This window comes from Chroicocephalus ridibundus, chromosome 1 (genome assembly GCF_963924245.1).
Source record: "Chroicocephalus ridibundus chromosome 1, bChrRid1.1, whole genome shotgun sequence".
Lineage (NCBI taxonomy): Eukaryota > Metazoa > Chordata > Aves > Charadriiformes > Laridae > Chroicocephalus > Chroicocephalus ridibundus.
The window spans coordinates 180,533,669-180,548,207 of NC_086284.1; the positions used below are offsets into that span (position 1 = coordinate 180,533,669).

Sequence of the window (14,539 nt, forward strand, 5' to 3'; positions counted from 1 at the left end):
ACACAAAACCAGTGGAAGATTCTCAGGATCTTCTTTTTCAGATGGTTAAGTATCTCAGCTAGAAATTTATAATACAGATCATATAGCATTGTTGAATAAATTCAGCACACTTGTTGGATGAACTGTAGGCAAACACACAGTAACGATCAATAGAGTGGGAATACCCACATCAGGTTAATTTCCCATAGACCTGCTGCTTATTTGCCAATACTTTACAGTTCTATAAACATTTCCATTCCCACTCTAAAAAATGCTAATTTCCTACTGGTGCGTGAAAGCCTTAGAAATAAAGGTAATTGTACAAAGGAAACTGGAACCAGATATATGAAAAGCTCTGAGATGCCCAAGTAAACAAACATCTGCTGGGAGGGAAATTTCTGCAGTTTAGGTGTAGCAATATTGAAAATTCTTTTTAACTACAGTAGATCAGATTTCAGACACAGACAAAGGCAGCTAGCACTGTTTAAGAAACCTGCCTGACCTCCAGCTGCGAGTTCAGAAAGTTTTCAGTAGGTCCTATGTCATATCTGCAGGCCCCTTCCAGATGTTGTTATGTAAAATAGTATAAGCCACCAATGAAGTGTGATTTCTAGGGGTAACATCTATTTGAATAGAAGAACTGACACAAATAACACGCTACTGTAGTATGATGGATACCTGTAAAAAAAAAGAAGCAGGCTTTTGCCTTGCTTCATAGTTCCTTGTAATTATCTTACTAGAACCCACACTGTGGAAGAAATTAGAGAAATTTAGTACATGATATACACATTTCATTACTTTACCCTGAGTTTTGTATGAAGTCAAGTCATTGGAACAGTATCTGTTATAAGTCATGTAGTTTGTCCAGTTAGTTCAAAACAAGAGCATGCAAAGTGTTTTGCAAAAAGAAAAGTAAGCTTGTTTGGCATAACATTTCGAACTTTACAAAGCACATCCATTATTTATTCCCCTATTCTTGTTGGATCTAAAGAAAACCTAGAGAGAAAGGCAAAGAAGAAAAATAAATAGTAACATGATGCTGGATTTTATTTTTGGTGCTCATGCTGTCATAGCACATTATTCATGGAAAAAAATCCCTTCATAATTCATCCTCAGGAAAAGCTCAAAAAGGCAACAGTCTTTTTCCAAGTATTAGAACCATGGCAAGTCTGCAAAGACTTTTAGCATGCACGATCAAGCAAAGAAACTCTCAGGGACTGTGCCAGAAGTTTTAAAAATCAAGTTTTGTGAGTTTTCCAGGAGACACCAAGTTGACTTAGAAAGGCTGAAAGGCTTTATTTAAAATAAGGTTTCTCCTTCTACCCAAGAAAGCCATGACTGCTTGCCTGGCAACACCCTGCTAGGAGGCTGCATCCCTGGAACAGACAAGGTAGCACCAGAGTACTCAGAAAAGTGAATTTAAACCAAATGATTTAAGGAGCTTATGCCACTGCTTTACTTTTCACTCCCGTCACGAGTCACATTGGGGCCAACCTCAGCTTCAAAGCAATTACAGGTCAGGAGAGTTTGCCAGAAACCTCCCTCTTAAAAATTTTACCAGCAGTTCAGCTACTGGTAGGGAACTGGTGGGTTAAGGATGCGCACCAGGGTGCTGGGCACTGCCAGGACACCCACTGCTTTTTCTTCTTTAGAAGCCTGTGCACCATTTGAGGGGTGGCAGGACAAGAGCCCCACCAACGGAGAAAAGGGCTGCGGCTTAAAGGAACGAGCAGTCACATGAGTGCCCAGGAGGACCCCTGCTCCAGAAGCGCCGTCGTTTGCGCTGCTCCGGACGGTGCTGAGGGAAGCTGCCATTGACACTCTTGTGGTGATACACTCTCTGACACTCCGCCACCATCCTGCCGCTCACCATCGCTTCACCACCACCCTCCTCCTCCAGGCAGCTCACTTCCCTTCAACAAGATGGCGACCTTTCCACTCGCCTCCTTTACCAACATGGCGAGTCGAACTCCCATTGGCGCCCGCTCCCCGCCACCGCCCCGCTATTGGCTCAGCCACCGGCTTTCCCCGCCCCCCCCGTACACGGCCTCGCCCTCGCACTCAGCTGCGAACTTCATTACCCAGGATACCCCGCGCTCCTCCCGTGCAGCAACGGACGGGGCGCGATCTCGCGAGAGTTCTGGCGGGGCGGGGCGAGGGGAGGGGAGGGGAGGGGAGGGGAGGGGAGGGGAGGCGAGGCACCGCCCTGCGCAGGAAACGAAAGGGCCCGAGCGGCGCTGCCAGCCCGAAACCGTTGGCCTGGGCCCCATGGCGGCCGCGGAGGCGGCGGCCGCGCCCGGGGAGGCGGTGGCGGCACTGGATCCTAGCGGGCTCTCCCCGAAGGAAGAAGGGGAGCTGGAGGACGGCGAGATCAGCGACGATGACAACAACAGCTTCGGGCCCTATGGCGGTGGCGGTGGCTCCGAGCCCGGCGGCGGCCTCGTCAGCAGCAGGCCCTACTCGAGGCGCAGGCCGCCTCCCGGCCTCCGCGGGGACATCTCCCTCTCCTCCTCCGGCCGGCGTTTCCCCCGCTCACGGCACCAGCCCCCGCCGGAGATGGGGCACCTGCACGGCCACGGCGGATACCGGCCCAAGGACTCGTTCCGCTCCCATCCGCCGCCCATGCCGGCGCCGCGGATGCCGTCGGGCTCGCACTCCGAGACGGGCCCCCGGCTCTCTTTCTGGGAGCGCAGCCACAACGCGCTGGACCGATTCCGCTTCCGAGGCCGGCCCTACAGGGGCGGAGGGCGCTGGGGTAGGAGCCGAGGCGGCGGCGGCGATCGGGGAGGCAACCCTCCGGGGAGGCCGCCCGGAGGGGGAGGCGGTGCCGGATTCAGTAGCAGCCAGGGCTGGAGGGAGCCCTCGCCTCGAAAATGTATCCTTGAGACGTGAGAGGGGGCGGAGGCGGGGCGGCCGTGCTGCTGGGGTGGGCCTGGGTGTGTTAGTGCCGGGTTACGTGGCCGAAAGTCCCTGGGAAGGGACGCTTTTTCCTCCCGTTCTGGCACTAGGACTCCCGTCGGGGTAACGGGGAGGGAGGCTCCCCTTCCAGTCCCAAGGGCTGGCCAGGACAGCGGGGCCTGCTTCTCAAGGAGAGGCTGCTGGGAAGCCGCATTAGTGCCGTGACCTGGCTTGCCACCCAGCCGATCAGCCCAATGTAGGGAAAAAGTGTAGCCTGAAACAAAGCCTTAGTCGACTGCGTCCCAGGTGGCTGATTTTCTAGCCTGAAGTGCAAGTATTGTGAAGCAGGGTCAGTCTTTTGTGCGGCAGTTTTAATGCGTATAATTAAAGTGTCACGGTTGTAAAACTAAAACCCGAAGCTTGTTAATTTCCCTTATTGGGCAATGAAGGATCCAGTGTTTTTTCATTTTCGCTTCCAGCTCTTCAGAGGCTGTTACACTTAGTTAAAGCTAACTTTAAAGCTAAACCTAAGTTGAACAGGAACCACAGAATGTGGTTTTTGTGGGAGTTTGGAAAGCTCTATTTCTGTATAAAGCCATACCCAGCATTCCTTGTAGAATGGTCTCTATCGATTGTAGGGATGGTTAGCTGACCTTTTAATAGAGTTCTAATGTTTCCTCCTTTTAGGAGTAGGAACTGCAAAAGTGATGGGAAAAGCTCCTCTCATTTTCCAGGGTTGCTGTAGGGCAGAAAAACCCACACAACTGATGCCCAGTGTAACTAAGGTGCAGCCTGGTACTGAAACTTGATGTAACTGCATTGTTGCCTAACTGAAAATGTAGACAAGTGTAAAAAAACACTGAGTGAGAGAACTAGTGGTTAAAACCTATTCTCCAGGATCTTACAGTGTTTTATTGTCCTCTGTACCAATAGTCAAAGGATGTGCGTTGTTTGCTTGACTCTGCTGGTTGATCCCAGGAACAGGAATTTTGCTACTGGTGCCAGGGCTTAAGGCTTTGAAAGCTACTCATTGGATCCTTGTGTTATTTTAGATACAAGATTATCTATCCATGTCATTAATCATTTTTTTTTTGTGTGTCAATGGGATATGTAAACTGGTGATAAAAAGATGCTTTTATTTAATCTCATGTGGTAAAGGTACAACATTACTGAAGCCTTTATAAGAAGTCTTCTTTAAAGGATCTTATCTTGAGATGCAGTGAGTGAAGATGTGATTTGCCCAAGGTCGCACAGTAAGACGGTTCTAGTGTCTTACCATTTAAGCCTAGTCTTTTAATTTGCAGTGTTGCTCTTGAGTACCACAAGATGGTTACTTTCTGTGTAATGGGTAATTTATTTGCAGGGCAAATGTGCTGATCGTCATAAACAGACCTTGCAGTGCTTGTTATTACTGATACACAGTCTCCTTCTCTCTTTTAATTAAAAAAGTGTTCAGAAAGTGGTAATTCTATTTTCAAACTGTGAGCTGACAGGCCCGACGCAGGAGCAACCACAAAACCACAGATGAGATGCAAAGAGTACATTTATTTTCGTTAACCTTGCAAACTGAGGCGTCTCTGAAGTAGCACCTGGGCAGAGGCACACAAATGGGAATGCAGGCACCATGCAGCTCGATCCTTGCTAGAGAATTTTTGAACGTGTTGCTTTTGCCTATATATCGGGGATTCACACAGGCGTACTTTACCACTGTGCTTTGATCTTTCCCACAGCAGGGCAGGAATCTCAAGCATGTTTGATAGGGTGCCTCTGAGTCTGTCACAGGTCTGTGTTATCTAAACACAGATGTTCTACTTGTCAAGCACATGAGACTAAGCAATGATTAGTATGATATAATGTGTTTTTCTGCATCTCAGCTGCAGGTCACTTAAGTGTGTTAATAACCCTCCTTGCCGACCTTTCCTTATTTTCCCCATAAAACCAAAAGCAGAAAAATAGGAAGTTGGGCTTCTGTTATTTTTCTTTAATGTTTTAAGTGTCTGTTAAGAGATACGTCTTTTTTTTTTTTTTTTATCCTTGGAATTAGTACTTTGCACAATGCTCTGTAGAAGTAAGCATATGTATAAATGAAGTAGACGGCGCAGTGGAGCACTATAAGAATTCTTGTTACTTCTCTTTGGGTATTAGCCTTTAATAGGCTTTTCTCTTTTAATTCCTAGCAACTTTAACATGAAGCTGTTGGATAGTCATTCTGCAGAAATTCTTGCATGGAGAATTGTGGAATTTTGAGACTGAAATATGGGACCAAAATGTGACTTTCTCTTTCCATTGAATTCTGAACTCTTCACAGTGTACTCTTTTTTTTTTTTTTTTTTTTTTTTTTTTTTCCTTTCTTCTAACCCCCCAGTTTCTTTAGTTGGTCTCTTTTTGGTTGTAGGATGAAGTTTCTCTTGCATTGATTGAAGAGTAGCTGTTGTTTTTAATGTACATGTGCCTGTCTGCTTTTCATAGCATACCACGTAGTCTTGCGTTCTCTCTGTAGAGCTACATATAAAAAAAAATTTCTACATAAGTGAAACACAGAATTTCTGATTAATACTGTTGTGGGAGCTCTAGCAATTGCATTATCCTGAGCACCAAAAACATCACAAAGCTTTGTCTTGTTACCCAACTCTAGATGACTCCAGAAGCTGTTGAAGTATTTCAGTATCAAAGAATAGTTAGACTTATTTTTATAAGTGATGTTAAATCACTTAATTAACTTCAGATGTTCCCGTGACTCACAAAATCACTAATGTAGTTGTCTTTTTGGAAGTAGAAATGTGCTGGAAGTGAGTATGGCAAATATGCTTAGTACATAATTTGGCATTATACTGCACACAGCTCTGAATATTTTCAGCATATTTATGTTTGTTTGCTTACCTTCCAGACTTTATGTAGCTCATCTTTACTAGCTTCTGCTTTTTGTGCTGAGGCTTAAGAAAGCATTGTATAGCAAAACATTTCCTGATATTACAGAAGTTGGTTTTGTGGGATATGTACCAAGATTCTTCATACTTACTTTAGAAGTTAGCATAACGAAACATCCAAGTTGTTGATGCATGATGTGAGCAGAAGACAAATATAAAGTTATATTCCTCTGGATTCAGTATGTCTGTATTCAGAGGACACCTGTTTTAGTTTTACTTCGTTTATTGTTTTAACAGATGACGTTGATGAAAAAGCATTTCATGTAACTGGGTGTGAGTCAGCTGTTATCACAGCGGGGTTGATACTGAAAAGTCGAATGAGTCAAACCTGACTTGGTATCCTAAAAGACTTATCCCCGAGCATGATTATTTTACAGGATAGTTTAGTTTTCCAAGTGTCAGGTTAAGGTACGAGAAAGTGAACCTCCAATAGCAAGAACTTTTATTCTGGATACAGTTGCCTAAGAATATTTCCATTGCCTGCCTTGGGCAACATGTTGTCAAGAAAGTGTATCCCTCGGGCATACATAGACAACCTTTTCTGAGTAATTAGTAATTCCCAATCCTTTTAGCATTTTTTAAAATATTTTGATTGCAAGACTTTAGCCACTTTTTTTTATTCCCTTCGGTTGTTGATTGTTCATTTGTTGAGCTACAATTACTGCAGTGTGTAATTGTGCTGTGACTAGACTTAGCGTTTTATGAAAGGATAAAATAAGTGAGAACTAATTTAACCTGTCTTTTTCAGAATGTCAGATGGGGAGTGAATACATGAGTTATGAACTTTGGAAGTCTGACTTACTCTTTGTGATAGGAAACCTTCTCAGCATTACAACTGTTATTTCTGGGAGGATGGTGTGAGGAAAAGACAAGACTTCTTGGCAATTCATGAAATTCTTGTCATAAGTAGGATATTTTAAATTGTGGGTTTGAGAAAATGTTTATTTAAGCTGTCAATATGTAATAATGGATATATTTTTTGTATGCTGCTTGTATTTATAAGGGATACTTTTCAAGCTAGCCTTAAGTTAAAATTAAAATAAAATGTATGGGAATGATCTTAAGTTCTGTTTGTCATAATTCAGTCTTCAGTGATAATATTGCCACTGTTTTAAGGTTATACATGTTCTTGTCTTAGTTTTCTTGACCAGTAATTCAGCCAAAACTTTTGGAAGGTCCCCATCTAGAAAGCAGAACTACTCTTCTAAAAATGAAAACTCAGTGGAAGAAAGCTTTGAGGATCTGCTCTTGAAGTATAAGCAGATACAATTAGAGCTTGAACACATTAATAAAGATGAAAGACTGGCTTTGAGCAACAGGGAAGAAAGTGAACAACAAGATGATGATAAAACAGTGGACACTGAGGACCAAATAACTGTAGAAAATGACAGTATTACAACAGATGCTATAAAAGAAGTATCTCCTGAGGAGAAAAATCCGGTTATAGCCTTTCAGGCATTTGAACTGAAACCTCTCAGACAAAAACTGCCTACTCCAGCTGAGAGGAGCAGATTAAAAAAAGGCAAAGAAGGAGCGAAACAGTCATCGCAAAAGTCTGAAGTCGCAGAATCTGGCCAAGGTAAAATTTTGTAAAGTTGTTCTAGCTTGTAAAGTTATTCTTGCTTCCTGTTATCTATCGTATTTATTAGACGTTGGGGAAATTTTTACTTTAATTAAAATACTAATTTTAATTGAAATGTTAAACATTTTAAGTTATAGATTTAATGTACGTAATTCCTGTTTTGTGTAATTCTTTGAATTACATAAACATGCATGGAAGTGTTTTTTTCGCTTTTGTTTTTAACTAATGTGTTTTCTTAGACTAACTGATAGTTTGGCAAAAAGCACGAGGACAAGTCTTGAAGGTTTTAATTACTGTTCACAGTAGGAATCATTGGCTTTGACTTAAATTTTTCTCATTTTCCCTTGTTCCTTTTTGCAGAAGCAAAATGTGATTTATTCTTTTTTTTTTTTAGCTGAAAAGATAACATTTGGAGACATTTTTTTTGCATTTCATCTTCGTTACGTATTTTCTTCAGTGTAACAAGCCCGTATGAGATTTTCACCAGAATTATTTTGGTCATAATTGCTATTCAGGAATAGTGAAGAAATAGAAAGGATTTGTAGAAGAAATGTAGCCAAAGGGTAGAGTAAGTGTCTTGCCCAGATAGTTCTGGACTGCAGGCCAAAGAGGATAATTGCACAGATGCATGAACCAGTCAGTGAGAAACAAGTTACTGAGTCCAGCTGACCTGTAGTGAAAGTCCTTGAGATTACTTTTAAGTCTGCAGTAAAATAAGGCAGCTAGTTTAAATTTCCTATTCTGAGGCTTCATCTAGTTCTAATAAGTGTTCACTGTGGTTGAGGGTGTGCTTGTGGATATCACTTGTCATCTCATGTTAGCTAATTTGTCAGTGTGAGGAAACTATCAATTTGAGTGGGAAGAGACTGATTAGTAAGTGGATGGATTAAGAACACAGGTGAGTAATTAGTAGGAATATTAAGAAAGGTAGGACTAGAACGCTGAAAGTCAGAATGATATCTACGTAACTTCAGGATGAGAATTTAGAAGACAAAGCCTATAAAAAGAAATCGGAAGAGAAAACTGATAATTGGTAGCCAAATCACCTAATTCTAAGTATTTTTTCCCATAATAAAAAAAGGCTCTGGTATTCTTTAAGAGGTAGTGTAGTTTTTAATGGGAGACGTAAGGAAAAACCACAGATCTTGACTATAGAAGAAAAAAACAGTACTGTGCAAGAAGACAGCATAGCAAGGCAGGAGTAAAAGAGATATTTAAAAAGCAAAACAGTCTCAAAAAAAAATCCAACTTCAAAACTGAGAAGCACTAATGTTGAAAATACAGTTCATATGATAGTGAAAATAGATTCTATAGCATGGACGTTAAGAGCATCTTAATTTTTGCACACCAGTCAGTGTAAGACACAAAAATGATCTGAAAGCAGACAGATTATGTATGAGGGTAACTGTTTGCGACAATGTAATACAGGCTTCTGAAGTAAAAAACCCAGCTGATTTCAGTTATTGTGGATTCATGTGTATCAAGTGAATGTATACTACTTGGTTATGCATATATTAGGAAATGAGCAAAACTTGTTTTCCCATTGTATTTATTTTTAAATGGTGTACTGGATGCTCTCTAGACCTGTTCAAGGTGAAGAACTTGTCTTAAAACTCAGGGAAGTTTGTGTCTCCAGAATTCATTCTCTGTGGTTCAGCTGCTCTGACAGAGGCTTTCCTTCCCTTCTTGCCCATTAGTCTGTTTTGCCTCTGTTGTCCTCTTGTTTGAAAGAGCATTTTAGTTGTGTAGTATGTCCCTGCATGTGTCTGTCTGCATCACTGAAACTACTGTACCAGCTGTGTCTCCCTACTTCCATTCTGTGGACTGAATGGTTAGGATCGTTGCTTAGTGTAATAACTCTTTTGAATTTTCTTTTATAATATGTATGGGTATTAGATGTTATTTTTCTTCCTCTTGTATGTGTGCTTTTAAAAAATAGATGCATGTGCAAAAAGGAAGACCTTCAGCATTTGCTACATACCATTTTTCTTTAGCTGTAAGGTCTTGGTATATTTTAAACAGTGCTTTTTTGAATGTGACTCTGTAAAAAGCTAGGAAGACTAAAAGCTGTATGGAATGCAAACTTTTTTTCTGCCAATTTGAATTGTGGGAAGGAATCCCTTTTTGAAGAAAGCAAAATTATTTTAATAGCTATTAGCTATAATAATTATATTATTTAATAGTATATGATATACAGCATGTATATTCTATATAAAATAGAATATGTTAATGTATATATACACTATTTAATAATCAGATGGATATATGGCTTTTGGGCAGTCTAGCAAATTAATATCTCAACATCTTAATGTTTATCAGGAAAGCATTACTATTTGTTATTCATTTCCATAGAATAACTCTTTTCTATTTTCCTTTGGCATGAAATAGAGCAAGTGTGTTCTTACTGCAGCTTTTGGGCTTTATATTTAATTCTGCAAAAGACTAACCAGTTACTCAAAATAGCTTCCATTGGAATCTGAGATGCTTAGGACAGCAGCTGATACGAGATGGGAGCATAAAACAGATGGCAAGAAGTCATCTTTTCCCCTTGTCTCCAGATCTGTTTTTCTCTGTTTCTTGGGGCAGTACGTGTCAACCTTAAGACAGAGAATTACCAAAAAATGACAAATCTTGCCTTAGGCTTATGGCGTAATGATGATGCGGATTTCATCAGACATGGCAAGTTTATATTAATGTTTGTTAATGTGCTTTTATACATACAACTGCTATTGTGTTTTACACTGTATACCAATGGTACTGGTAAAATATGTCTGTATGGATTAAATTCTGCACATAATTTTAACGTAGCTCTGTCTCGTGGGAAACGGCTTGTTCAAAAATACGGTATTTTTCTTTTGGAAGGTGCAGAGGACAAAGAACAAACATCAGTGCGAAAGCTTAGCAGTTCAGATGTTACATCTGAAAAGGTAAGAAGGTATTTCTCCGTAGATGAGGCATAATTGCATTATGATACTCTGATGGCTTTTTCCAAATTGCAGTCCAGAAGTGTTTCAGTAATAGAAACAGTCCGTTCTTAAGGAATGACACTAGCGCAGTAGGATTTTTTTAAGCTTTCTCCTGGTAAAAAATTTGGGACAGACTTCAAAAGACTTTTTAAAAAAAGATTTAGTTATTAAATGATGTTTCTTGACTTTTTGTCTTATCCTTTCTTCTCTTTTCTTCTCAAGAAGCTGCTTGATGATGAGGAGGAGATGTCTGAATTGCAACTTAGGCTTCTTGCACTTCAGTCTGCCAGTAAAAAATGGCAGCAAAAAGAACAACAGGTGATGAAGGAAAGCAAGGAAAAGTTAAAAACGAAAAGTGTAACACAGAAAGTCAAAGCCAATACAAAAGCCCACTCAACAAAAAAAACTAGTGCTACAGGTAATAAGTTTAATACTACTGAAATGGCTACAAATGGCATGACCTCTAAAATAAAAAACATAGTATGTTAAGTGAAGCATTGGGCAATGAGCCTTTAATGCTTCTAAAACCCCATACATCTACTCAAAGCGCTTGAAGAATCTAAGATTGCGGGAACTATTTAGGTAAGGTGGAGTTAATAATTTTTTTTAATTTATTTAAAGCCAAGCAAGCTTTGAGGAAACAACAGACAAAGACATCAAAGAAGATGCAGCAGCAAAAGGAACAGGACAGGCGTCAGAAAGAGGAAGACCTGAGGAAACAAGAAGAGGAGGAGGAGAGAAGAAAGAGAGAAGAAGAAATCAGAAAAATTAGGGACCTCTCAAATCAAGAAGAGCAGTATAATCGATTCATGAAGCTAGTTGGAGGAAAGAGGAGATCAAGAAGCAGGGTAACAAATTTATTATATATGTTGTTCAGGTGTTACATTTGTGATTCATGAGTAATTTCTGTCTTTATGTCCCTCCTGGTTCTATGTGCCTTCTAACCTGCCCCTCCTTTAAAAAAAAAAAAAAAAAAAAAAAAAAACAAAAAAAAAAAAACAAAAAACAAACAAACAAACAAAAAATCAAAAAAAAAAGAGAAAAGCTCAAAGTATTTCAGTGTTTAGAGTGTTTTAATCCCATGCTGGACAGACATTCCCTTTGGGTTTGGTAACATCCGTTTTGTACGAGTTGTACATTTGCAAGTTGGTGGAAGAGCATTTTTCTCCTAAAGATTTTTGAATGTTGTGATCAAAGAGTAGTCTGTAATCTAACACAAAACAGTCAATCAAATTTCCTTGGCTTTGTTCTCTTAGATTGCAGTTTTGTCTCCACGTTTTCAAAGTTTTTGGGTCTATATAACTTCAGTGGCCTCTCCTTTCAAAATGTTTTCTGAGGCTTGGTTTCTTTCTAGTATTTGTTTAATTTGTCAAGGTGAAAAATATGCCGAGAAGCAAAAGATAATTGCTTCAGCCTCATCATAGGATGATGGAATTGTGTCAGATTTATGAAGGAACAGAGTTTGTGCAGGAGTTGTCATGCTGCACTTGTAGGCTGTCTTCATTCTGTCATCTCGAGATTAGCAAAAGGCACTTGAATCACTAATGTTGTGTCTCTAAAACATTGGTACCTTACAGAAAAGAAATTCAGCGTTTCTTCAGCATTAATTCTTTCATCATGGAAGTACAAGCTGCTGCAGCTAGGTGCTTCAAGGGCTTGGAGCTACTGATGCTGTAATGAGAAATGAAATTGCAACTAAGGGAATTGGGACTCCCTATTTGAGGTCATGTTATAGAAGAGTCCCATTTATAACAATAAATGTGGAGAACAGTGGAAAATTGAGGCTAAAAGTGTTCTAATTGTAAACAGTAGAAATTCTAAAAGCGACTAAAATGTCTGCTGTATGCACCTGAAAGATATGCATTGGGCAGTCTAAGAAGTCATACCTACCTGTTCTGCATGTTTTCACTGTTCACTGAACATGGGTTGGCACCCATGCAGTGTTTGGCATTCTTTGAACAATCTGATTTGTTAATTGACAGTCTCTGGGCATGTGGCTCCTTCTGGGACAATAAAAGGATTCTCTACCCAAGACATCAGTTTTAGAACAATCAGAACATGTTTTACCTAAACACACAACCTTTGTCATAGTGAAGATGATTCTCATGCAATTTTGTATTGTTTCTAACAAGGGTAGTTCAAGCACTCTTAGTAACTGCCATGGCAGATTAACAGAAATAATAAAGCATTTAATTCTCTTTCCCTGTTTTAGAAATAGAACCATGGCACTTTCCCAGATACATAATAACCTAATAGGTATTTAAAAATTGCTTCTGTGTTATCATGATACCACCTCCCCCTCCCTGAAAAGGTGCAGTTTTAAAACTGCCTGTTAATTTGTCATGCCACTACCTGCTATGGATTTGATTAAAAAGTAACCTTCAGTTTGCTCTTTTTGTACAAGCCAAGTAAATGCATTTATAAAGCCATTAGAAGACAAAATTGTAAGTGCCTGTTTCTAAAATTTACTTTTAATTGGTTTGCTCTAAAAGAATAACATATAGCTAAATAAAATACACTTATTTGTGTCTCTAGTCTTCAGATACGGACTTGAGATGGTCTTTGGATAAGCCGTCTACAGATAGTGCAGGAGGCATATATCAGTATGATAATTATGATGAAGTTGCTATGGATACAGATAGTGAAACTAACTCTCCAGGTAAGACTTATTTTCAGTTTTCTTATATGGTGAGTCGTAATAAGAGTTAAAAAGTAGGAAATGAGCTATCATTTTAGAAGGAAAGTCATTCTTTCGGGATGTGGCAGTTTGGAACTAACATTTTAAGGTGGGCTAATTCTATCTTGTTTTAATGCTGACTCTTTCCTCTCATCTCTGCTGTAATGGCGTTTTGAAGGTCCTCAAGGTTATACTGTTCTCACTGCAGTACTGTAGAGTTTATTCTTTTACATTCCCAAGCAATACAAAGTAAGGGCCCCAGGGAATTGACTGGATAGACAGCAACTTTGCAAAAAAGGGCCTGTGGCTCCCAATGGATGTTAAGTCATATGTGAGTCAGCAGCGTGGCTTTCGATGATAAAGGCAAACTGCAGCCTTTAAAGATAGTGATGTACTAGAAGGAATCTAGCAAATGACCTTTTTGATTAAGGGAAACTATCAGGCTTGTTTTTCATAAAGTTCACTGGGGACTGGAGCTCTTGATTTATGGAAAGAGACTGGGAGAGCTGTTTGCATTGAGAAGAGGCGGCTAAGGAAAGCTTTTGCTGCTGTCTTCAACCACCTAGTCACAGTTACAGAGAGGACAGAGCCAAACTTCTGCGGAGTGTGTGACAGAAGGACAAGGGGCGACACTTAAATTGTAACAAAATAAATTCTGGTTGGATATAAGGGAAAAGTTTCACAGAGGATGGTCAGATGCTAGAACAGGTTAACTGGAAATGTTGTGGAATCTCCATCCTCAAATATACTTTGACTGGACAAGGACCTTAGCAAGCTGACTTTGGGGGCTGCCCTGCTTTGAGCACCTGTGCTGGGGCAAATGCCTTCCAGAGATCTCTTCCGGCCTAAATAATTTAATGACTGAGTTGAGGTGCATTTTAAGGTATTCAGGTTTCTTTGTTCCATCTCAACATGTGGAGTGTTGAGAAAGCTTCATCAAGTATATTACTTTATTGGCCGCTTTTATTCTCTTGCTTTTCATCTTCCATCTCTCTCTCTTTTTTTTCCCCTCCTTTCTTGTCAGGCTTCCTTATGTGTTAGTTTGCTAAAATACTGCACCTGCTGTTTTGGATGTGTAAGCTACATGAAGATTCTCTTCATGAAGCATCTCAAGCTTTAGTTTTATGTTTCAGAATTCACTATGAGCTCTGCATTTGGTCTGCTTCTGTCCCAACTTGTATTGCATTTTTGGTAGCCACTAGTCAGGAGGCTCTCTGAGATACCTAGTTGAAGATAAATTCTTGCAAATTAAATCAAATATGAGGTCTGAATCATTACCGTAGTAGTACTGTGTGGCTGTACTTGCATTTTGTATGTAAAATAGAAGAAGGACAGATAACTACTCTATTTATATACATATATGTAAAAAATAAATGCACTATACAGTGTCTGATGTTACCTTTCAAATTGGCACATAGCAAAAATATATCTCCTCCTTCTGCTGTGTTAAATCAGTTGAAGTATCAGCATGAGTTGGTGTTCAGTAATTACCTGCCACGTTTCTTATGCT

At 40.1% G+C, this 14,539-nt stretch overlaps 1 protein-coding gene across 5 annotated transcripts in view; it reads left to right on the top strand.

Moving 5' to 3' along the window:
* Positions 1-2,150: 2,150 nt before the first annotated feature.
* ZFC3H1 (zinc finger C3H1-type containing) overlaps positions 2,151-14,539 on the top strand; it is a 43,613-nt gene continuing 31,224 nt past the window's right edge. For 2 of the 5 annotated variants that reach the window (XM_063322938.1, XM_063322942.1), the window contains exons 1-6: positions 2,151-2,854; positions 6,964-7,383; positions 10,249-10,313; positions 10,575-10,770; positions 10,974-11,200; positions 12,888-13,011. In XM_063322938.1, coding sequence (XP_063179008.1) covers positions 2,248-2,854; positions 6,964-7,383; positions 10,249-10,313; positions 10,575-10,770; positions 10,974-11,200; positions 12,888-13,011 — 1,639 coding nt within the window. In that variant the 5' untranslated portion in view covers positions 2,151-2,247. The remainder of the gene's footprint in view (positions 2,855-6,963; positions 7,384-10,248; positions 10,314-10,574; positions 10,771-10,973; positions 11,201-12,887; positions 13,012-14,539) is intronic. The other 3 variants (XM_063322939.1, XM_063322940.1, XM_063322941.1) reach the window with 3 other exon arrangements.